At 34.4% G+C, this 26,073-nt stretch overlaps 1 protein-coding gene across 1 annotated transcript in view; it reads left to right on the forward strand.

Annotated features, from left to right (window-relative positions):
- Positions 1-26,073, forward strand: part of LOC129231669 (extended synaptotagmin-2-like) — a 139,196-nt gene that overhangs the window by 36,578 nt on the left and 76,545 nt on the right. Inside the window, exons 10-16 of the mRNA XM_054866032.1 lie at positions 6-66; positions 1,907-1,983; positions 5,975-6,041; positions 6,157-6,246; positions 8,996-9,051; positions 11,636-11,756; positions 21,206-21,305. Of these exons, the coding sequence (XP_054722007.1) occupies positions 6-66; positions 1,907-1,983; positions 5,975-6,041; positions 6,157-6,246; positions 8,996-9,051; positions 11,636-11,756; positions 21,206-21,305 (572 nt within the window). The remainder of the gene's footprint in view (positions 1-5; positions 67-1,906; positions 1,984-5,974; positions 6,042-6,156; positions 6,247-8,995; positions 9,052-11,635; positions 11,757-21,205; positions 21,306-26,073) is intronic.

Below are 26,073 nucleotides of genomic sequence, written 5' to 3' on the forward strand. Positions count from 1 at the left end.
ATTAGAGAAAGTTTGCCTTCATACCTTCAAAGCTTTAGATTTGAGAAAATTATTCTTGGAGACATGGTAAAGACATCACAAAACTTTTATTGTGATTACCTTTTCAGAAATTTGTCATTTCTATGAAAAACTTTTTTATATAACAGTTAATAAAGTACTGTATTAATTATTACTATATTTATATTTGTATATAATTTTTACACAATACTATTGTCTAAAACAACTGTACAATAGTATAGCTCAAATCTATATTATTAAAACCTGTGTGTATGTCTGTAACCCTATCTCCAGGGGTCTTTCAGATTTAGATTAAGATACCAGACCAGAGATAAAAAAAATTTCTGGAAATTTTGAAGTGGTGGAAAAAAAGTTTCTTTTTTTTTCGGTTTTTAATCTGCAAAAATTGAAAAAATGAATGATTTTTTTATGAATAAAAATAGGGTTTCTTAATAGCTCTGCTTTTCTTGGAGCATATAAAGGGTTAAGCACTAAAAAATATATGCAATCCACACATCTTCTTTTTCTGCTTGACAGTAATACAAATAAAAGTAAGTTTAATTAGAAAAAAAAAATAGCCTTTTTGTTTTAAAACTGAGAACTTTCTTGGTCAAACACCAGAAATTTGTCAAATTGTCTTTCAACCAAAAAATTGAGTAAGGTGTGTCTAATCATAACAATTGCATTTTCTATTTTAGATTGCTTTTGAAACTGGAAATAATAATATTAATCATTGACTTTCAAACATGATTGATATTGTTTGAAAGAAAAATAAGTATGATTTCCTTTCATTCCGATGTAACTTTACTGGCTGTAAATCAAAGCTATTGAGTTTTTGATTTTTCCAGTCCAGTCTAAGTCCAAATCAAAGCTAAATTTGTTTTTCTTTATCTTTCCAACAGAAACAAACCTCAAACCAAAACTGCGTAATGGTTTCTAAAGCTGAAACAAAACTTAAACTAAACTTTCAGTTAACTATACGGCCGTGCTAAGCACAGTCGTACAAGTAGTCATACCTGCACTTTTGAACAAAATTAAGTTATTGTAACTAAGTTGTTTTCTGTTTCGTATTTTACTTTATAAATAAAATGTTTTCGGGTCATTTGATCAAGAATTGTTTTTCAAAAACATTCTGAAAAAAAAAATCGGAATCAAATATATGGATGAGCCAAAATTTAAAATGCAATATCTCAGTTTGAGCTCAACAGCAGATTCCAAGTTTGTGCTTAGCACGGCAGTTATACATTTGGTTCGCGCAGTCAGCGGAACATAGTTCTGTGATTAAAGTTATGCTTGTTTGTTTCGTAAAGAAGGAATATAAATTCTTCACTACCGATGTTGGTTTCGCTTAAGAAGGTTCTGTGTGTGTTGAAGTATCATTAGCAAACCAAGACCTCCACTTTTCTCAAAACTTGCTAAAAATGCAATTTTTTAAAGTCTTGACGGAAAATTTATTGATGAACAAAGTTTATCTTAAAATACATCACCAAAACACGTATTTTGAAGTTTCGAGGAATCCTTTTTTAAATGCAAGCAGATGAGATTGTTTCCATCAGCTCACATTTTTATGCATAGAGTTCTGGTACTAATCACAAAAAATGTCTCCAATGATCAAAGCTCACTTATTAGCACTCCAAAATACTGTTAATTGTTATCCCTAAAGTTTGTATTTTGAAGGAGAAGATAAACTTTTCTGTTTGGAATGCTGCTTCTGTGGGAAATCAAAACTTCTCAGTGTAAAACAAACAAAAAGAGCTTCAAAATCAAATCCGCATAAAATAAGGGTCTACTGTGCAACTGAATTTTTCATAAATTTTTAATTACTGGGACTAAAAATGCTCTTTTTTTGGTGTGAATATTTATGAAGAACCTTGTTCAATTATTAATTTTTTAATTTGTATATTTTTAGCCTCCTAGAATTGGTGGGGTTAAAGTTTATCAAGAAAATGTCTCAAGAAATGAAATCATAATGGATTTAGAAATCCGGTAAGTTAGTTGATGCACAACACACATAATGTGGTAAAAACTTGGGTATTTTCTTTTCATTTCAAGATGTTTGCAACTAATATTCAAAAGCTTTTACTGTTCGTGCCTTGCAGTATGTGTATTATATAGTGAATACTCATTAAAAAGGTTATTATGTCATCAAATTGTTGCCTCCTCATGTTGCAATGTGATATCGGAAAAGGAATTTACATGAACATAACCTAGTACCTGCAGTACTCTAGTGCTTTAAGTGTTGTACATTCTATATACAGGTTCACTAAACAGATGCCTTTAATATAATTTATTGTATAAAAAAGTCGACTAATGTGACGCTGCTAGTATATGGGGATGTATTTTTTTTTTTACTTATTTCCATATTCAGGTAAATTTTTTAACTTTAGTCATTTTTCCAGTTGTAAGTCATCTGTATTCTTGTTTGTATTTAAATAAATGTTCATTATTGATTATTGGAATTCTCTCCTAATGTTACACACCACTATAAATCTTTCATGAGCATCTTTCGTAAGGTTGACTCCGCAAAGAATCACCCCGGGTGGCACCCGTGCTAGAAACGCTACTGCGTAAGACAGTACTTTTTGTTCCAAGAGTACAATAGCTCTAATATACTATAGCACTAACAATGTTTTGTGTTTTACGAAATTATACCAGGTTTAAAAACTTATAGTGAACTCTTGGTATAATGGTAGAAAATCATTCAAAGTTATGAAAAATAAATTTTTTTTGGCAACCTTGACTGTTGAAATCTTCTGGCGCAAACAACGAACCACAATAGTATACATTCCATTAAATACGTGTCGAAGATTAATACTCAAAAAGAGTTCAGATATGTGATGAGGGGACTTTCAACTAATTTTAATTCCTTAGTTTTTCTTTCCTATATTGATACTGCAGAGTAAGTTTGAATGAGATTAGATGCTATACCAATGATAACAACATTTAATGAATAACATCTAAATAAGGATAACAGTCTAAAACATAAAAACTAATTTGAATATCAAAAAATTCATTCTTGATCTCATTGGCTATTTGAACTACTATGCGCAAAGTGGCAGTTGCTACAATGCACGATAAGGAATAATGTGGAGTAAAAAAAATTAAATTTTCAAATTTCAAAACGCCTGGGGTCTCAAAAGTTGTCTTTTAGCATCAATAGGGTACCAATAAAATTTTCGCTTCCTAGGATAATATCTTTAGATTCCCAAATCGCCCTTAAAAAGTCCAAAAGTGCCAAAAATCAACCTTTTTTGAACTATTTTTATGGAATGTAAAATACATAACTTCAGGGTTCGTACACTAGGGGAAAACCTGAAATTGTCAGGGAAAATGATACTGTCAAAAATGTCAGGGAAAAGTCAAGTAATTTTCCTAATGTGCCCCCCCCCCCCCAAAAAAAAAAAATCCCAAAGAATTTTGTTGTATGCGATTTAATCATCATTTTTATCAATGTTTCTTTAAAAAACGAAAAATTTTGAGGCAAAATGACGCTGGCAATAAATAAGAAGTGGCGTCCCAAAAAACTTCCACAGCCGCCATTTTTGACCCTGAATAGTTACCAAGGAAAAAATTCCTTGGGTAAACAGGAATTATGCAAAAACTCAACGGGGAAAAAGACAATTTCTTGCTTCAGAAGCACAACCTAAAGATGGGAAGGTCGTTCGGGGAAAAGCATCTTTTTACTTTTTATCAGAAATTCTTTTCAGCTGCGTGTGAAATGTAGTCGCCATCTTTGGTCATTCACAAGATGGAAGTAAATACAATCCTAAATGCCTGAGTTTCCAAAAACAAAGCAGAATTTGATGTTTTATTTAATTGCAAATTAATGAAAATAACACAAAATTTGCTGAAAAATTGTTTTATTATTGTTATTATTTTAAATAATTTTCTTGAGAGATGAACTTTTGTTCTTAAAACTTAATCTTATCCTCATTGCCTTGGACGCAAATATGATAAAAAAGTTTAAACTGAACTGTAGTTGCATGAAGATTTATTGTTTTTTAATTGTTTTCTTGCGACAAATTCAGAAAATTATTTCTTAATTTTGGGCATATCCGCCATATTTGGTCACTCCCAAGATGGAAGCACACAAGACTTTTTGAGTGCCTAAGTTCCCGACAACGGCATCGAATGTTAATTGCAATGCAAACTATTGAAAACAAAATGCAAACTGTGCCGCTACTCAGATCCTAATCACAGCTTTACGCCGCTGCCAGGTTAGGTTTGCCCAACTATAGTATATGAAAGTAGTCCTTTTTGGAGATCTTTTTATAAATTTTTTTGTTTCACGATTACCATATTTGTTAATTGTTGCTTTGGCATTGAGTTAATATCAATTAAAATTTGATTTCCTAAGATCTCTACATTTCAATATCAACTATCCGGAAAATTCGTGTATCTGGTATTCAGCTTTTTCCGCTCTTTTTGAGTAATCTCTTATTCTCTGAATGTCCATTTGTTGCCATTTAATAAAAAAACATGCATTAGAATGTGTCAGTATTTATTTCTTTAGTGTTCAATTAGAATAACGTAAATAAAATGTAAGATTTTTGGGTGTCTTTTCCAAATTTCGTTTAGGATATTTATTTTTTTGGAAATTGTGCCCTGCATGTAAGGAAATATGCAAGTATATGCAGCATTCATAGTTGAAAAATGCTCAGTTTTTTGAAAAGTGCTGAAATTGGGCATTTTTTTAAAATGGTGGTTAAGTCAAGCCGAATTTTGCAGTTTTTTATATCCCAGATAAAAGGTTCTGTACTGTATATATTATTTTTAATATATTTAATCTGCCCCCCCCCCCCCCCCCCCCCCACTCCCCAGTCACCTCCCATCGCTGAAATTGTAAGAGATAACTTATACTATATGCATACATTCATTTTCTGTCAAAAAAACCTCAATGATTTTTTTCTGTTTCTTTCCAAAAAAATTGTGCATTGCAGGCAATTGCTTTGCCAAAAATTGCATGCAGTGCTTGAGCTTTTAATCCTTTTGCATCTTCTAAACATTTCAACGGTTTTAAAAGTTGAAAGCTATTTTAATACTCATATTTACAATTCTCTATTGATTTATTACACTTATTTACAATAATATTATAATAAACTTTAACTAAATTTTGTTTTTCGTATACAATGTATTTGAAGAAATTTGTGTATTTGGGTGCCGACTATTTTATTTGTGATCTGAAAAACATATTGACTGAATATTCAGCTTTCTTCCAAATCGCTATTTGTGATATCCTTACTTTAAACATACGGTACCCGCCACTAATAAAATCACTGGATTATAAAATGAACCACTTTTCAAAATCAAATCTGGAAGAACAGAATCATTGCAATACAAAAACATGTTAAATCCATCCTTTAGTAAAATCACTAAGGCCATTTTATAAAATCAAGTTTTTTGATATGATACGTAAACAATTGATAAATAAGCACCAAGAAGTGAAGGAGAAGAAGTCTCAGAAGATGAGGAAATCTCAGTGCCAAATTTGTGTATTCAATAGATGTCAGAAAAGGGCTTGTTGATGTATGATACACTAGAGCAAAGAGGAAAATATAATGTTGAACGTTACAAAGCACTTCGTTAACTCTCAAACGATATTGAAACAATGCATTAATATTTTAAAACCCTTGTGCTAATATAAAAAATGTTCCTCATGTTTAGTTAAAATGGCAACTGTATTTGAAATACTTAAAACAAAAATAAATGAAGTAATTGATTTTGTTTTTAGAATATTGAAACTGCAAAGCCTTTCTTATTTTTAAAATGTAAGTATGCCGGTTTATAAAATCAGCTGCTTTGTAAAACCAAATGTCCTCAGAATGAGTGATTTTAATAAGCGGTGGGCACTATACTTTTAAATTTATGGTTTTTTCTGTAGTATGTACCCATAAATTCTCTACTTAAATTTTTAGGAAAAAAATTTTAAACTTTTAAAAAAATTGATTTTGCCTAAAATAAGATATCATTTTTCTAGGTACTCTGGTGATTGTAACTTTCAAGTTGGTGTTAAAAAATTTAGAGCTGGAATAAAAGATCTGCAGGTAAATAATGCTGAGCCGTGTAAAAAAAAAAAAAACCTTATTTAATAAATAAATACTTGCATACAGTTTTTCTTTGAATGATTGAAAAATTAAAAAAAAAAAAATTCTTCCCTAGATTTATGGTACAATGCGAGTGGTGATGAAACCTTTAGTCAAAATCATTCCTCTTGTTGGTGGAGTAACTGTATTCTTTTTAAATCGACCGGTTAGTATTTTGCCTTTTTTTGAATATTGTTTCATTATAAAAGGAAAAAAATAATTTTTTCATTGATTGTAATGTTGATACGTAATAATCAAATTTTCAATCAAGTTTGCTTAATTCATCAATTGGAGAAACTTCTTTCTTTCTTTTTCTTTTTTTTTTTTTTTGAGCAATTACAATTTCTTATGGTTTTCATTTGGCCTTTAATTTTTCTATGTTTATAATGCAAATTCCTCTGTTTGAATGGCCTCTGCCAACATCTTCTTAATCTTGGGTGGTGGCTCCCTGTCTGGTCCACCGGCCTTTGCAAGCATGTACCCCCCACCCGGGCATAGCATCCATGTCCCTTCTCCAGGAATATAGCTTCCATGTTGCCTGGAATCAAATTTATTTATACCCTACCCTCTCCACTTAACACAATCTTCTTCAGACAAAAGAAACATCCCAGCCCCTGATATTCATGTGAATTATAATGGTATTAATGATATGTTTTTTCATAGGAATCTAAAACGCACTTCTAAAATAATTTTATGAAAAATATTTCTTTTACAAGCTGTTTTTATACTTTTGATGCCTTGGCTTTCAGGATTGCAATCTCTTTGCATCCGCTATGATAATTGGATTTTTCGAATTTTCGATGTTTAGTACACTTTGTTAAGAGGTAAACAAATAAAATATTTTTTTTTTATTTTTGTAAAAATCAAGGAGTTTATAAGTTTTAAACTCCGTGCTCTTAAACAGTGTCTTGGGTTAAAAAGTTAAATGCTGAACCCCTGCCTGATTTTTTTTTCTTACAGTTATTTTAAATACTATACAAATAACATTGCTAATATAATTTTACATGATGGAGAATGGTAGATGAATATTGATGCTTGAGGGGTGTCCTTCTCCCACTGAGCGATGCCCTCCCCCCCTCCCTGAATACTATAAAAACACTCAAGAATGATATTCTCAACAGAAAAGAGGGAAAACACTCAACTTTAAGTGTCAATGATGCAGTTTCCACCATCTCAAGATTCTAAACTTTCGTTTTTACAAAACAAAACACAAAAAATGGACCCTGTGAAAAATCCTGGAAAGACCCCTGATAATTTTGCTTAGTTCACTTTTGAATAAAAAATTAAATTTATATTGAAAAGACAAAAAAAGTGCTTTAAAATCATTTAATTTTTTTTTCAATAACATATAGTTTATGCTTATTTTCAACAACTGAAGAAAACAGCCTTAACCATTATTTTTTGCCCAATATCAATCACATGATTATTATCATTATTTTCATTTAGTAGTGAAAAAGTTCATGTAATCTGAAACTACTGAGGTTGCCGACAGATATAAAACATAAGCTACTTACTTTTAGCTTGAAAATTTTGTCAAGATGTTTGATTTTGTAAACAAATTTACAAAAACAGCTACTCATTTTAAATTAAGTATTTCCGCAAAAATAAATACTGTATTTTCGTATGTATTTTGTTACAAAAGTAAAATTAATGAGGTGCAGATTATACGCTACTGTGGATTATCTGTGCTTTTTTTTCTCTCTGTAAAGTTGTTTATTTCATATAGCTTTAATTTTCTTCTTGCATGATTCAAGCTGTGTAAAATATACAACCTCACAGTCATTGTAGAATTAGTCTCCATTTGCTTTTTTGTCTTGAATCTTTGTCTTTAAGTAATTAGCATACTATAATCACGATTTAAAGAAGAAATAATTATTTTTTAGATTAATTTTGCACTAGGAAAAAGCAAAGAAGACATGGCAAGAATGGCAGACAGGAAAATATTTGTAAAAAACAGAAATAAACTGGGATTTTTTGAATTTCCCCCCTTTTTTTAAAATTAACGTTAGTAGTTTAAAATATTTTCTGCAGAGTCTAAAATTTTCTGAGAATGTCGTTCGCCTGTTCGTCTATATTATGCAAAACTGGAGAGAATTATAGTAAATGACAAAAAATAAGTTATTTTATAACGTCAGGTGCCTTTCTATACTTAACATTTTTGAAATTTAAAAACATCGTTTAGACTATATTCATACTTCATAACAAATAAAAAAATCTACATTTTATTCCAAAAACTTGAGATTTAAAGCTCAGTCCAGGAGATCTAAATATTTTTCAATTTCAAAAATATTTTTTGGGGTTAATATGTGAGCATAGAGACAACTTTTTATCAACTTAAAATTTTGAATTTCCAAAAAACGTTTTTTGTGATACACCCTACTGTATATAATTCCCATCTGTAATTTCATGGAATTGTTTTTACCCTATTTATTCATTCTTTGAATGAATCAGTAATCAATGCATTCAGCATATGGAATGTTGTTTTTTCATTGTTTACATACAATTTTAAGCGCATTTAGAAAAAAAAAAGGGTTAACCAAAATATTTCCCCAATAGGAAATTTCTTCTCAGTCATTTTTCTGGCATAGGTTTTTTCATATTTGAACTTTTATGGTGGCGAGGAAAAAATGAAGTCTCCCTAAAGTCTCTATTTAAGAGATTATTTTAATTTTCATTTAATAAAGAGTGAAACAGTTAACAGAATTAACAGTTAGTAGAGAGCTGAAACTACTACTCTCTACTAACAGAATTGTTAGTAGAGAGCTAAAATGTTTAATGATGAGAATACAAAACTCAGTTTTAAATATTTCAAAGTTTTTAATGTTTTGCCTTAAATATTCAAACTGTAGTGTAAAATTTTAATATTTAACAACTGTTACTGTTAAAAACATTTATTATTCATTTTTACAATTTAGCGCATTGATTTCAACTTGACAAATGTTGCTAATGTGTTGGATATGCCAGGCTTAGGGTGAGTTTGATACTTCTTTTAATAAATTTATGTAGTAAAATAATCCAACTTCCTATTTAGCAAACTTACAGTGCAATTTTTTTTTCTTTTTATATTTTATTGAGGAATTTTCCTTGAGGAAAAGCTATCTCTTTTCACTTAATATTGATTTCTCTCTCTTCTTTTTTTCTTTTTGTATGGAACTGTCTGAACAGTGAGCAACTACACTCTGCTACTGCGTTTGCTTTTAATAATGCATTAATATCATTAAGGTGAATAAATACAATGGAATATATTTTCAAATGCAAACATTTTGTTTGCTAGAGTTGTGACAACTGGGAAAAACAAATTCATAATTGCCCTGATGGAAAATTATATAAAGCAGTTAAACTTAAGATACTGTTCGAAGAAATACTTAGTTAAAAGTTGACTTAGTTAATATACAGTGAAAGCTTCATACTAATTTCAGTAAAAGAACTTTAGTTTGGAAAAGTTACAAAACAAAATAACTACTAGTATCAAATTGTAATACTTTATAATTGGAAAAAATTCACTTTTGAAAGAAGACAAGAGCTACTTGTCTGTCAGGTCTATTAAAAAGCTTATACTCGCTCGGAATACCTGTCACGTGATGCCTTCTTTCTTGAACCCCTTCAGACCTGGTGTCCGGTATACCGGACATACATTTTAAACAGCTGCTAATCATTTAATAATTGATTTAATTATTTGATTTTTTTGACATTCTACTTATTATAATCTGAAATAATTTTTCGTTTTGGGATTGACAACACTGACATAAAGATTAAGAGATAGAGAGTGGCTCATTTTTCCAACCATGGATTTTCATCTGAAAAGCGAGGTTTTTTTTACTGATTTTTAAAAAAAATATATAATTTTTAATTAATCATTTCAAACGCTTATATTAGGTTTTATAATTGTTTGTAGAACATTTTATAATGAAGTTTGTTCGGTATTTTATCGTTTTTGTATATGAAATATTGATTTCAAAAATATAAGTCTGGAATATTGGACGTGCCATAACTCTTTTAATTTTTCTCCTACAAACTCAAAAATTTGTTTATAAGATACCCTCTACAATAATACACTGTGTACCAAATACCAACATTTTCAGTCCAATATTTCATAATTCTGACTGAAGGAGTTTTAAAGAATTTCCGTGGGAGCTTTTTGCCTCCTACCCCTTTATTATTGTCCAAAAGAAGCGGGGTGTAGAGGCTGACTCCCCAGTGTTAAAGAAAGAATCCTTTAAAGTGCTCTTTATTGAAGAAGGTTGGCTTATCCAGAAACCTCCATGTGAAATTCTCAGAAATGCTCAAGGTGAAAATAATATCCTAAGAAATAAATCGACCAGAACAACAAATAAAGGTCAACTTTTAGTGGTTTATGGAAGTCTGTGTCAAGTCAGAGAGTATTTTGCCCATTGAAACTAACACTGGGCCAACCATTAGAAATATTAATGTTGACTTGCCAAGTTGTTAAATTATCCGCATGCCGAATTACCAGAGTTTCACTGTAAGTTTTGAAGTTTTTAATACATACATGTATGTATGTGTATTACGAGGGTAAATCAAATATAAGTCGGAATTTCTTTTGAAAAATTGTTTGTATCAAACAAAAAAATTCTACATATGCCATACTTTTTCTACAGTCTCCTTCCTCTGATACACATTTTTACTATCAGATTGACACGTTTTTGATGCCATCGTGATAGAAAGAAGGGGGACTTGTAAAGATCGAATTGTTCAAGAACTCCTCTATACAATTGCGTCATCATCAAAATTTTGTCCTCTTTAATCATTTTTGAATGTTCCAAGTAAATGGCAGTCACAAGGCAATAACATCTGGACTCTACAGAGATGTTTCAGAGGTGTCCAAAGAAATTTCTAAAAATTTTCTCACTTTAAAGCTGCAGTATGTGGCGTTGCATTTTTATACAATACATATGACAATACATATTATGAAATGTTTCATTCTCAACATCTAAATGTTGGAGTAGTCAATTCAGTTCCATGTGTTTTTTCCATTTAAAACATTTGATGTAAGCAAATTGGACTCATTTAGTTATACTTTGAGTATATTTTCAAACAAAAATGGCTATTATATGGACCAAAGCAACTATGCCTATCTAAATAAAGCTTAAAATAAGATTTTTGATTTTAATAATTTAAAAGATTAAACTACAGAGAAAAGAAATATATTTTCTAGTGCGTAGGAAAATGAGCAAGTTTTAACCTTTTCCTTACTTTGAAATTTCTTTCATGCTTTGTCAATCAAAAACAAGTTTTATTTAAGCCTATTTTTCTTAGTGTTTAAGAGTATTAGCATACAACTTTAGTAGAGTGCTTTACAGTAAAAGTACTGAGTAATTTCTGATTCAAGTAAAAATGTACATTAAACATAGCTAAAAGGATCATATACTAAATTTGTCCCCTTGAAGGAGAACATAAAGGCAGCATTTAATAATGTAGCTTATTTTTTATATGAAATTATTTTGCAGTTGCTTACTGCATGAGAATTCAATGTTGTGAATGCATTTGTCTCACATTGAAATATCAAATATTAATATATTTTTCTACCCTTTCAGAGACATTTTAAGAAAAGCTGTCAACGAGCAAGTTGCTGCTATGATGGTTTTGCCAAACAAATTTCCAGTGCAACTAATTCAGGATATACCTCTAAAATCACTTAAATTTTCACCACCAGCAGTAAGTTTTTTTATGCTTTGCTCTTTCTTTTTTTTCTTTCTTTTTTTGGGGGGGACTGAAACTCAGGAAGAGTCAGTGCCAGAGATTGATGAAATTTCTCATGTGATCAGGCCCACGCCAAGACTGATCTGCGCCATCGTGCAAGTGTCTTTAAAGCGCCTTTATGCAGTAATTTTTAAGCAAAATATAGTTAACTCCTGGTGTGAGGTAAAAAGGCAAATGTAATACGAAAAAAAATACGTTTGGCATTCAATTTATCAAAAGGAAAACAATACATTTTTCATTTTAGAATATAGTGTCTGTTTTTACTTTAGAGTAGGAACTGGTTAATGAAGGAAGAAAGTCCAATCATTGGTCTAAAAAGGTGAGGCAAAGATCCTAAGTCACGTGACTCAACAATGACGAATGGTTAACTGGTTTTGCGAGAACTAGCGGAAAAGAGCAGAATAGGGACGGCCCGGCCCTGAATGTGATAGAAAAAGCTGTTGATCTTACCATGCAAAAATATTGAACTACTGCACTTCCACAATCAGGAACTGACAATAGATAAGCTCATAGAAAGTACGAGCAAGCGCAAGACATTGTAGAACTTGAATCTCCAACAAAGAGCATGTTTTTTTCAATAAAACAAAGAATTAAAATATTTGTATGCTATAAGAAAATTTTGCAACAGAATGATGTCTTTGAGCTGACAAACTATTTGTTATTAGTTTATGAAACTTTCTACACGAAAATAACACCAATTTGCAACTTTGTATTTGCATTATCTATGATTTTATTAAACATTTTCCTCTGAATTAGTATTTTCTTTCCTACTATAATTAAGAGAGAAATTACAGTCATTTGTAAGAACACTTCTAATTTTTTCCTTAAATTTTGAGTTTTTTATTGGCCTATGTTTTAAACAATTTTTGAAATTGAAATGTAAAAAATGGCAGGATTACTTATTTTGTCATATGTGTCCTTCTTGCCAAATTTTGTTGAAATCAAAAATGGTCTGGTCAAGAAGGTGATTGATCTGACATGGAATTGCTCAAAAGTTACATTTTGCTTATCATTTTTGTACTATATAAAACTCAATGAGCCAAAACAGCTGGGTGCTAAAAGGTTAGAGAATTGAAAAAGTTAAAGAATCTCATCAGTCTAATATTGCATACGTAAGAAAGGAATGAAATATTTGACTGACTTTAGCTTCCAACGATCAGACACAAAATATTGCACCATGCAGAATTGCAAGATTATTCATATGAACTTCATGTCTTTAAGCGGGTCACTACTTGAAAAAAGTTGAGAAATGGTGCAAATGAAACTAATTGAAGGGTGGTGTTAATATTTATTAAGGGACAGATAGTAATTGTGTTTCAATAATACAACATCTAAGCTGTCTACTAAAATGGAATTAGAGCAATTAACAAAAATACATTTTTCTCAAAGACGTTACTTGTTTATATCCGATTGTTAGAGGCAAAAGAGGCTTTCGTACGAATTTTCAACGAGCCGTCAGAGGTAAAAGTTAAATCTGGTTGTGCTAAAACTTTAGATTTTTCTTATTGGTACAGGTGCACAACTTTTCCACTCCGGGCTGCTCTGGCTCTTTGAACTTTGTGATTTTTACTCCACCCTAGTGACTATGTTACTAATTTATTGATTGAGATAAAAAGTAGAAAATAAATAGCATCACCTTGCCAGCAAATTGCAGCATTTAGCCTTCTGCAGTTTCTTTTAAAGTTGAATGTATTAAAAACTATGAATTGATTCAAAGTTAACCTATGTGACTGTGTCAAGGGTACAATTAAAAGTTATTTTAAAGATGACAGGATTTCTTTTTTGAGATTGTTTCTGAGCCCGTTAAAGATTTTTCTGATGAATCAGAAAAGCCCTTTCAATTTCTGTCAAAAGCCTTCAGTTCAAGCATCATAGATTGTCTCAATTAACCGGTTTGCACCCAGCATCTCACAGGTGCTACACAACGATTCCTCTCTTATCAGCCCAGTGGCACTTCCCTGCTACGCGCTCTGATCAACGCTGATGTCCCAGATTCACATATATTGTAACGGATTCCGGTGCGACTTCCACTTTCTTGAAATGAAGACACAGTTCTTGATAAAAACACAGGAAATTTATTTACACTATGTACAGGAAAGATCTTCAACAACTGCTAAATTATTCATCAGCAATTAAGCAATTATCACACAACACCGTAAACTCAACGTTTACACACGTATTTACTTCCAAATACGAAAACAACACAGCGAAATGCCTCGCTATAAACAGAGTAAAATGCTCTCCGTTCGAAATCTGAATCGAAACTCAACTGTTTATCCATCGCTAACGGCTTAAATACACCGAAAAGAAATTTCTCAAATATTCCACACGCTTCTGTAAAGTAGTAGACCGTTATCAATGAAAAGAAAGAAAATAGGGGTCGTATAATTTAGCCGAATGAAAAAGGGGTTGTATATTCATTACGGGAAACTATTTACAGGTTACGTCCCTACAATAATTACTATTTACAGAATTTGTAACATTGCCCCCTTCCTAAGGACTGCACGTCCCGGGCAGTACAATCCCCAGAAAGGGTGCCAAACTTCTATCACAAGTTTACAAATATACACATTAATTAATAACTAACAGATACAGAAAACACAATAATAACAAGAAATATTACTAAACATTAAAAGCAAAAATTATCTGCAACTTTTATGTTATCAACCATGGTTGTTTACGTAATACTCATGAACTATGGCCATAGTATGGGGCTAACCGATCATAATGTACAACCCTAGGTTTTGCATTAGGTGATTTTTGGATCCTCACTACGACGTCATTTAGTCGGTTAACGACTTTGTAGGGTCCATCCCAATGCGACTGCAATTTGGGTGAAAGACCTTTCCGTCGGATGGGATTCCATAACCAAACCTTGTCGCCTTCGTTGAATTCATGTCCAGTAGACCTTGTGTCGTATCGGGTCTTCATCTTCTCCGCTGCGATGTTGATTCGCTCTCGTGCGAAGTGATGAACGTCTTCCAACCGGGCCTGGAGATCCTGGATGTACTCCTCAGGCGATGAAGGCGCATCCGGAGGACGACCGAAGACGAGATCACAAGGTAGCCGAAGCTCTCGTCCGAAGAGCATCTGAGATGGGGCAAATCCGGTAGTCTCGTGGACAGCACTGCGGTAGGCCAGCAGGAACAAAGGTAGCTTCTTGTCCCAATCCTGTTGATTTCTGGATACCATAAGTGAGAGATTATTCAAGATTGTGCGGTTAAATCTCTCCACCATGCCGTCCGATTGTGGGTGTAGTGGTGTTGTCCTAGTTTTCTCAATTCCGAAAATTTGACATAGGCCCTTAAACACAGCAGAGATGAAATTCCTCCCTTGATCGGAATGAATCTGCAAAGGTGTTCCGTATCTCGAGATCCAATGTTGGACTAGAGTCTCTGCTACGGTAGTAGCCTCTTGATCTGGAATGGGATATGCTTCCGGCCATTTGGTGAAGTAGTCGATGGAAACAAGAATGTATTTGTTCCCATCAGCAGTTCTTGGTAGAGGACCCAGGATGTCGATCCCAATTCGTTCGAAAGGAGCTCCAATGTTGTACAGATGTAGCTTTCCTCTGCTTCTCTTCTTCGGTCCTTTACGAGCAGCACAGGCGTCACAAGAATGGCACCACTTCTCCACGTCATCCTTCGCCTTGCTCCAGAAGAAGCGCTCCCGAACTTTATTGAGAGTTTTCAAGACACCAAAATGTCCTCCAGTCGCACTACTATGTATTTCTTTCAGAACATCTGAAATCCTGGATCGAGGAAGTAGTAACTGCCACCTAGATGTCTTGCCGTCGTCAGATTCCCATTTCCGGTGTAGCACGCCGTTCCGTAAATGGAGTGAGTTCCATAAAGCCCAGTATCTTTTTGTTGCAGGACTAAAGATGGAAACGTCCTGCCAGCTAGGTCGCCGACTGTCACTCTCCATGAACTCCAAAATTGGTTTTATGTCGGGGTCTTCAAGTTGATCTTTTCGAACTTGGTCGTCACTACATGGATCAGGTTCTGAAGATGTTGGAGTCACTGTCACCTGATAGGCGGTAGGGCTAGTCGTTCCATACTGTTTCTCAATTCGGGAACAATAGTGGCAGTTCTCAGGACAGGGTCTCCTTGATAAAGCGTCAGCATTACCGTGAGATAACCCTTTTCGATGCTTGATCTCCATGTCATATTCCTGGAGCCGCTGTATCCATCTGGCTATCTGGCCTTCTGGATTCTTGAAGTTCAAAAGCCAAGTTAACGAGGCATGATCTGTCCGAAGCAGAAATTTTCGGCCGTAGAGGTAATGATGGAAGTGTTCTACAGCTTTCACTATGGCCAGTAACTCCTTTCTGGTGACGCAGTAATTTCGCTCCGACTTTGATAAGCATTTGCTCCAGTAAGCGATGACATGTTCATTTCCGTCAATTTCTTGGGATAAAACAGCTCCAATTCCCTCGTTGCTCGCATCAGTGTCCAGGATGAAGGATTTTTCAGGCTGAGGATAGGCGAGGATAGGCGTTGATGTTAAAGCCTCCTTCAGTCGTAGAAATGCATCTTCGCATTCTTTGGACCATTCAAACTTTTGCTTGCTCTCCGTCAGCTTATGCAAAGGTCGTGCAATGTTGGAAAAACCCTTCACAAACTTCCTGTAGTACGTGCAGAGCCCCAGGAAACTTCGCAACTGATGGATGTTTTCGGGACGACTCCAACTCCTGACCGCAGATACCTTCTCTGGATCGGTTTGCACACCCTCAGAAGAGATGATGTGACCAAGGTAGTTCACTTCCCGGCGGAACAAATTACATTTGGACGGGCTTAACTTCAGATTGGCTTCCTTAAGCTTTTGCAGCACCTTCCTAAGATTTGCCAGATGTTCTTCGAAACTGCGTCCCACGATGATGATATCGTCTAAATAGACCAGACAGGATTCGTAGGAAAGTCCTCTTAACACTGTCTCCATAAGACGCTCGAACGTAGCTGGTGCATTGCAGAGGCCGAAGGGCATAACTTTAAACTGCCACAAGCCTTGTCCAGTTGTAAACGCTGTCTTCTCTCGGTCGTCAGGGTGTATTTCAACCTGCCAGTAGCCGCTCTTCAAGTCCAGGGTCGAAAACCACTTGTGTCCGGAAAGAGTGTCCAAGGTGTCGTCTATCCGTGGAAGAGGGTAACTGTCTTTCTTGGTGATTTCATTCAGCCGTCGGTAATCGACACAAAATCTGGTGGAGCCATCTTTCTTTCGGACCAAGACGATGGGAGAGGCCCAAGGACTGGATGAAGGTTCGATTACATCATTCTCCTTCATCTCTTTCAGGAGGGTTTCAACCTCTTCCTTCTTAGCGAACGGTAGTCGTCTTGGATGCTGTTTAATAGGGGGGTGTTCTCCAGTGTAGATCCTATGCTGCGTTAAATTCGTCCGACCCACATCCTCCGATGTAGATGAAAACAGATGCTTGAAGTCGTCCACCAATTGTTCCGCAGCAGTTCTTTGATCTTTCGTTAATGGTGCACTCCCAATTAACTTCGATGTCAAGGACTCAGAAGACACAGTCTCGGGGGAATTGATTCTTCTAATGATGCAGTTTACTGGAGTACAAGTTGCTAACACTTCACCTTTCCGGATATTCCTTGGCCTTTCACTCACGTTGGCGACTCTCACGGGAATTACATCCTTAGAAAGGTCCACAAGCGTAGATGCTACCAGCACTCCTTTTAGGCTATTGCTTAGGTTAGGGTATTCAATGAGTCCAAATCGAAAACTATTGGTTTCTTCAATGGAGCCAGGTATTAATGATTCTGACCTTGAGGGAATCGCTAAATCTGTTTGGGCTATTATTTGATGAGCAGATTTTACATCACTTTCTGCAGGGAAAACGGCTATGTCTTCTCTCATCGAGTGCAGCTCATTAGTCTTGAAGTCGAGAGTGAAGTCATATTTCTTCAAAAAGTCCAATCCGAGAATGAAGGGGTCCGTGATATCAGCGACGAATGCCGTATGATGGTAGGTGGCATTCCCAAACACTATTTCCAAGTCCACTTTACCGTCAATCTCGATTTTGTCACCTGTCACAGTCTGGAGACTTACGCGTGGCGATGTCCACAGCAGTTTCAATCCAAATTCAAAGCCACATCTGTCCTAACGATTGTCACATTGGCTCCAGTGTCGACAATCAGTTTGCAAGGATTCCCATTTACATGGGCGTAAATGAAAAGTCCATCACTGCCACTACTAGAAGAGGAAATCTGCAGAGCTTTAGTGGTGGTGATTTCCTTCCCTCGCGTAGCTTGGCGAGCCGGACAACTCCTTCGCAGGTGTCCTTCACTACCGCATTTCCAGCACTTCTGCTCTTGTTTCTTTTGGGCTGTTATGCTGCTCAGATGTCTTGCCAAGTCACCGAGTTGTCTCTCGAGTTCAGCGAGGTGAGACGACCTGGAATCAGACTCATCAGCTTCCTGAGTCCGGATTAGATGGCGATCCACACGGGTTGCTTCTTGGGCGGCCTCGTATCTCATCGCATACACAACAGCAGAATTCAGGTCTTTGACATCCGCCATCCGTAGAGCTTTCTGGATTTCCGGATCTCGAACCCCGTCGATGAAGTAGTTGAGTGCCAGGTTGTCTCGAACGTCCGCAGGACAGTCACAAAAAGCAAGATGAGATAGTCTCTCGACGTCCGCCGCTAGCTCTTGCAGGGTCTCCCCGGTTTTCTGGAAACGGGACTTCAACTGGAGTCGGCTGAAATCTTTCTGGCACTTCTCACCGAAGCGAAGCTCCAACGCAGATGTGAGGGCGGCGAAATCCAGGCGCTGGCTGTCCGGAAGGGTCTGAAGAATGTCCGCTGCGTCACCTCTCAGGGATGCTGCAAGATGGCAGGCCTTGGTAGCAGAGTCCCATCCGTTCGCTTCCGCCACTATCATGAATTGGGTCTTGTATACCTGCCACGAACTTTTCCCATCAAATGTGGCCAGTTTAATGGACGGTCGAGCAACAGATGTGGGAGCGCCAAACTGTACAGAGCTGCTTTCCGCGGTCGCCAATCTCCGTTCCATGTCTTTAATTATTTCTTCCTTAAATGAAGTAAATTTCTTGTCTTCTTCTTCCAATTTATTTTCCACACTGGCGATACGCTCTTCCACAGTATCAAATCTTTCTTCCAGAGCATCAACTTTATCTCCCATGGCGGTTAGTTGATTCTCCATCATGGTTTTCATCGACGTTAGGTCACTTTTTATTTCATTTTGACTTGTAGTAATTTTAGCAGTTAAATCACTATTTAACTGTTCCTGGTTAGTCGCCAATTCATTTTTTAATTGTTCTTGATTAGCCGCCATGTCATTTTTTAATTGTTCTTGATTTGCAGTAAAACTTGCAGTCAAATCACTTTTTAATTGTTCTTGATTAGCCGCCATATTTTCAGTCAGGTCGCTTTTCACAGCATTAATTGCTTCCAGAAGTTGTTTTAATTGGTCATCCATTGCGCGAGTAATCACCATAAAAACAAAGTCTATAAATTCAAACAGTCTTTATGAAAAAAATGTCCAAAGTCACACTTACTCCAAGAAAGTCCAGAAGAAGCCCCACGTTGGGCGCCAATTGTAACGGATTCCGGTGCGACTTCCACTTTCTTGAAATGAAGACACAGTTCTTGATAAAAACACAGGAAATTTATTTACACTATGTACAGGAAAGATCTTCAACAACTGCTAAATTATTCATCAGCAATTAAGCAATTATCACACAACACCGTAAACTCAACGTTTACACACGTATTTACTTCCAAATACGAAAACAACACAGCGAAATGCCTCGCTATAAACAGAGCAAAATGCTCTCCGTTCGAAATCTGAATCGAAACTCCTCTGTTTATCCATCGCTAACGGCTTTTATACACCGAAAAGAATTTTCCACAACATTCTTACCTCTTCGCGAAATGCGTAGACCGTTATCAATGAAAAGAAAGAAAATAGGGGTCGTATAATTTAGCCGAATGAAAAAGGGGTTGTATATTCATTACAGGAAACTATTTACAGGTTACGTCCCTACAATAATTACTATTTACAGAATTTGTAACAATATGCTTTCTTGAAATGAAACAATTCAATTGAATATTTAAATGATAATAGATGGTGCTAAATGACTGTAACTTTCATCATGTTCGAGTCACAGGGTATTTGACCTTCATGTACAGGCGTCAGTTTCTTATTTGGGCCTCTCAAATAGGATAGGTTTTCTTATGTAAACAGTGAATCGCTGCTCTGTGCATATGATTTATGAAGTCTCAAGTGCTATTGTTTATATCTTGCTTCTTTTTTTTTGTTACGAGTAATTGAAAGAGATCTACATCTAGCTGAATAATTTATGGGGGAGGGGAGGAAGGTTAAAATATTTCTGCGTATTGTGTTCCAGACTATTGGGATTCTCCCGTTCAAGGAGATTACAATAATGATTTCAAGAGGCACTGAAGTTTATGATTATTTTTGAATCCTTTCTGATATTGTTATTCTTTATTTATTCTCTTTGTTCTGGAGATTGGAAAACTGCAATAAAAATGGTTAGCGAAGTAAGTGAAAGGGAATGTTTTCGAGTGCATTATGAAACAGTTTTGAAGCTTGTTACATGGGAATTTATCTAGTTTAAATTCGCTGACCTAAGCTAGTTTAATTAAAATGACATAAGGAACAGATTTTTTTGCTCCGTTTCTTTTTCTTTGATTCCACACTCACAATGGCTAACTGTAACTTTGTTTATGTGCACATATCATTTTGTGTGCATAGTTAAAGTTTTAGTATTCTACTTATATCAGTCACTCCCTTCTAATAATGTTATATTCTTTATATTAGTAATTAGTAATCAATAGTACATTGTTTACGCAACTTAAAAATTTGAAGTCATTATTTTGAGATGCTGATTTTATATGAATATTTTTGTTCAGTTAGGCTTACTTGCTGTAAATGCTCGGGCCGATGGCGGCGTTCCATTTTAGAACGTTCAGTCCCGTGGCTGCACTTTGTTTTCCGTGCTCTGGTCCTCAAGGGGTTAATGCTTAGAATTTATTAAGTATGTTAGGCATAATTGCTATTTTGCTTCATTTAGCTAACCTTACTTTCGTGCAAACAGATTTGCGGGCTCTAACTTTTCAACACAAGCTGCAGCATTAATACTCCATCTCTAACTTTCAGTCACCAGAGAAATTTCTGTACTTTTTTTTAATTGTACAAATCCCACTATCATCACAGTTATTTTAATTAGAGTATTTCTATTGGAAACTTTTTTAATAAAAAGAAAAAAATCTTGAAAAAAGAAATTAATTTGATAAACATTTAAAAGTAAGCTCATGAGAAAGATAAAATGTGTTTCCATTAGTTTGTCCCCTTGCATCCATTGTTACATATTTTTGTTTTATATCTAACATCATGTGCTTCCAGGGTGTTCTGCGTCTACAAATTGCAGAAGGAAGGGATTTGGTGAAAGCTGATGTTGGAATGTTAGGAATGGGAAAATCTGACCCTTATTGTATAATAACAGGCAAGTACTATAGTTATGCTGTAGATGCTTCAGTTGACTTTACATGTACATTACTTTTAGTTTAAGCTGTGGGATACGTTTTGTAACATTTTAATTCTCTGCAATTCCATGGTAACAAACTTCATTCAGGGGAAAGAAAATGCTACTGTGGCCATAGGCGGATTTACGGGGGTGCCAGGGGGTGCGCCGCACCCCCAAAATTTTTGGTTGGGTTTTGAAAAAAAATTAGTTTAGTATATATCACTCAGAAACGCAGTTGAGGGAAAAAATTCATAGCTGCTATACTAGTAAATTTACTTAAATACAGTGTATCACCACACGTCCCTAGTGAAAGAAAAACATAACTGTGCTCATATTAAGAATTAAAGTAAATTCATCCATTTGAAGGAAAAAAAACCTAATAAATAATTTCATGCAAATAAAGAAACTTCTCAAAGAATTTATTGTTCAGTGCCGTGTTATTGCGTAGAATAATTGCATGTTCTGTAATTGGGTATTTATTCGTATATCAATACAAATTCTTCTATTTTAAAACAACAATGGCTAATAAAGTCCAAAAAAAAAACATGGCTATTGCAAGAAACTTGATCAATAGAATCTACACCGAAATCAACCGAAAACCAAAAATTTTAAGGCAAAATATCAAAATTTTTTGAAGGAGGACTACCGGACAATTTACTGCAGTTGTGCATCCAGGGGGGAAGGGGCACAAAACTGGTGACCCTACCCACAAAATGCTGAGTAGAAGTTTTTACAAAAATATTCTGCATTATTGAAGAGAAGAAAAGATCTCATTTTGGGAAAACGCAGTTATTTTACGGAAAAAAAAAGAAAGAATGTTGGGAAAAAATCTTAATTTCTCTTTCAAAAAGAAATGTTGACATATAAATTTTTCAACAGCTTTAGATTATTGGCGGCGAATTGTGTGCCTTCTCGCACAATCCTCTTTCTTTCATATCTCCCCCTCCCTTTTTTTTTAATTTTTTTCTATTTCGTTTTCATTTTATCAATTGGTCCTCAAAATGTTTCTTCTCCAAATCTTGGGCTTCACTTTCGTAAAATTTCCAAGGAAGATCTTCGAATCACCTAAATACATCGAAAATCGTTTAAAATTTCGTTTTTGGAGCTTCAGTTATGAAAAACTGCAGTGTCCCTAACGTTACCAAATATGGTCTTACACTCATGTGTTTTAGACTTTAATTTTGAAAAATATTCGAACAAGGGCCTCTGACCCCCCTTTCTCTATTATCATCAATGAATATTAATATTTTGGTTCTCAAAACTACTATTTCGAAACATTTAAGTGGGAGAATCCTTTTTTTTAATACCATGGATTATTGCAGAAGAACTTCATTTTTAGGACTTCAATTTCGAAAATTTTCCAGGGGAGAGCTCCAGAACACCCCGTCCGGTAACAGCATCAAAAATTGTCCTCCGTAGTATTTTTGGAACTTCAATTATGAAAAGTTAAAGAGGTAGCGTGGGGGAGGAGGTTACGTATTTCTATCTGCTTTTCAAAAAATCGATTGGAGGCAGTCTATGAGTCTCATTCATAACCCAAACTATAAATATGGACTATAACCACATATATAAGACTAAAATTTCTAAAAATAGCCTTGGAGCCACACGTACCTTTCTTGCCTTTAAAATATCACCAAGAACTGTAAAACTGCGTTTTCAAAACTACTATTTCAAATTTTTTCTGGGGCGTGAATCCCATTCCAAACCAGTAGCTAGATTCACCCACTGCTTCTAATATCGACTTTCGTTTAAGACTTTTTCTGCAGTTTGAAATGTTAAGAATTGCTCATCCCCAAATCTTACTAAATATGGTTTACATCGCGTTTTTTAGACTTAAAAGTGTCCCACCCTAAAAATTATTTTCTGATTTCGCACCTGCCTTGTTATTCCGGAAATAGCCCCCCCCCCCCCTCCTCAGATCTCGGTTATTGTTGCACCCCCAAGTATTTCGGCCTAAATCCGCCTATGACTGTGGCTTAAAAATAACATTTAATATTTGTTTGAAATGTGGTTGTACATTGTATTTGATGGCAGAAACTAGATATAAATGGTTACTTTAAGAAAAATATTTTAGTTTAATAATCATCAATTTGAAAAGATTAGCATACTAACTTAATTTAAACAGACTAACACAAATTACCATGTTTAAAATATACCTTAACATTTATACCTATTACATATAAAATAATTGACATTTCTTTACAGAAAGAATATACTTATAAGAACTACAGAGGTTGAGCACATGTTTTTTTCACAAAATTTTATTTATATCATATGCTAGCTATGAATGAGAATCATTTTTGTGCATAACAGACTAACATTGAGTTTGTAACAGACTAAAATGTAGCGATAGGCAAAGCATCAGCGACAATTCTTATGTGATCTTGAGCTTAGAGCCATAATACCAAAGTAAAATAGTTATAACATACACATAAAACATTAAAATCATTTGAGAAAACTTTTTCTGCCAGGTATACATTTTAATTGCCCCCGTTATCAACATGTATAGTTTGTCCATTTTTCTTGGAAAAAAAAATAGAAGAAACACTTTCATTGGTTTGTAACAGTGCAGCAAACGGGGCCAGACTGGGCCCTTAAAACCGGCCAGGTAATTATGCAAATCCAGCCCTTGACTAAGGAGTAAATTTACACCCCCCCCCCCCCCTTCAGACACAATCTTGCAAGTTTAAGGGGTTTTTTTTAAATGAAAGGAGAAAAGAGCAATAAAACGAATGCAGAACCGTGTTAAGATCAAAAACTTGCGGAGTGTATCAGATTGGCAGCTCCTCAATTTTCAAGGCATTTTAATGTTGAGAGAGAGAGGAGAGAGCGATCGAGAAAGATTTCAGCTTCTGGTTTAGGAGGGTGACATTGCAAGATTGAAGTGCTACAATATAAACAAAATCATAACGTAAGTGTAAAATTCTCTTAGATATAGGGAGTTTAGTATTTCTCCCCCAGTAAGCTTACGAAATTGTAGTTATAAAACTTCATTTATAAAACTACAATTACAGGGTGGCGACAGATCAGGGAGATCAGGGAAAAGTCAGGGAACTTTATTAATCAGGGAAATATCAGGGAATTTTGAAAAAATAACAAAAATTTAGGGAAAATTGGTTTTATGAAGAAAAAATTTTTTTTTGCTTTACAAAATTAAGTACTCTAATTCCCTACGCATTTTCCGCCAATTATCTGTTCAAAAAAAAAGTAAAATTAATGAGGTGCGATTATACACTGCCGCATATTTGTTCTGTGCATTTTCCCCCTCAACGTTAAAGTATTGAATCTTACTTATTAACCACAGGATGAACTTCCTAAGATTGCTTCTGTGTCTGTTAAATTGTTTATTTTACCTAGCTTGAAATTTCCTTTCACGCTTTCAATGCTATGTAAAATAAACAACCATACAGGCAAAGAGGAATCCTTCATTAATGCCTTAGCTCCTTTCCTTTAAACCATTGTCTCACAGTAATTAGCGTACTGTAATCACGATTTCAAGAAGAAATCTTTGGTTTTTGAATTAATACTGATAAAAGCTTAAAAGTTATTACTTCGCGTTTTCAATTTAATTGCTAAAATTGAACTTTCAATAAAAAAAAAAAAAACTTGGTTTTTTGCCGATATACTATTTGTTCTCACCGCAGATTACAAAGGTTTTCTTTTCTTCAGACTTAAGTGATTCTTTTATTTTATAACCAAGTTGTATTCTTCGTTTATATAGTTTAAAATTAACTAATTGCTTTTTTTTTCTGTTCTTTTTTTCTTGCATTTCAAAGTTATTTGTTACAAAAGCAAGCTAAGATTATTTTTTTTTTGTTACATACTGAAATCATTTGAAATAGAGTTAACTTGTGTACTTAAGTAAATATCTTTATTTTTTTTATTGTTAAAATGCTGTATTCATTCATTAAAACCTATGTTCTTGATTAGAGAAAAGCTCCCTAGGAATGGATGTCAAATGGTTTCCTTTGTTTTGCATAAATATGTCAATTAGTTACGTAAGAATAACTACATTACTTCTATTCTTTCACTATTACTTGTTATTCTTGCAAGAATTATTATACTGTTTGAAAATTTAGTTCAAAATAATTTCAATTACGTTTTAGTTCTATCATCAATACACATATGTTTTTAAGAGTGATTTTAATAGTTTCTGAAAATTCTTATGCTAAGTGGTTTCTGGAAGTTTTTTTTTTTTTTTTTAAATTTTCTATAATCTTTTCATTGTAGAAAAATTTAATATACTGTTTTGTAGGTTTTTTCCAAAAAAAAAAAATGACTTTATGTTTTTTTTAAAAACCATTTTATTAAAAAAGCAGCATCTTTTTAAAATATGTCTTTAGTTCAACAACTGTATACAACTGAAAACGTTTAAAATACTGCATTTTATACAAACATACAATGTATTTCAAGTAGAGCAAAGGAAGAAAACCATTATCATTAGCTACGTAAATCAGGGAAATTTGGTGAACTTAATCAGGGAAATCAGGGAAAAGTCAGGAAACTTTTTTTCACAGTTCCTGTCGCCACCCTGAATTAGCAAAGCTCGAGGGCCCTCGCCCGGTGATTTTTCAAAATTGAAACTTTAAAAACTCATTTGCGTATTCTCTTCAATTATGATAGTGGGGATGGCTCTGGAATCTCCATTGGATTGATTTCTAAGTTGTAGTTCTAAAAACGTAGTTTCAGACAATCATTGGTTATATTGGGGGAGAAGAGTTTTGGAGACCATCCTCTGGAAGTGTTT

Source organism: Uloborus diversus, chromosome 10, assembly GCF_026930045.1.
Source record: "Uloborus diversus isolate 005 chromosome 10, Udiv.v.3.1, whole genome shotgun sequence".
Classification (NCBI taxonomy): Eukaryota; Metazoa; Arthropoda; class Arachnida; order Araneae; family Uloboridae; genus Uloborus; species Uloborus diversus.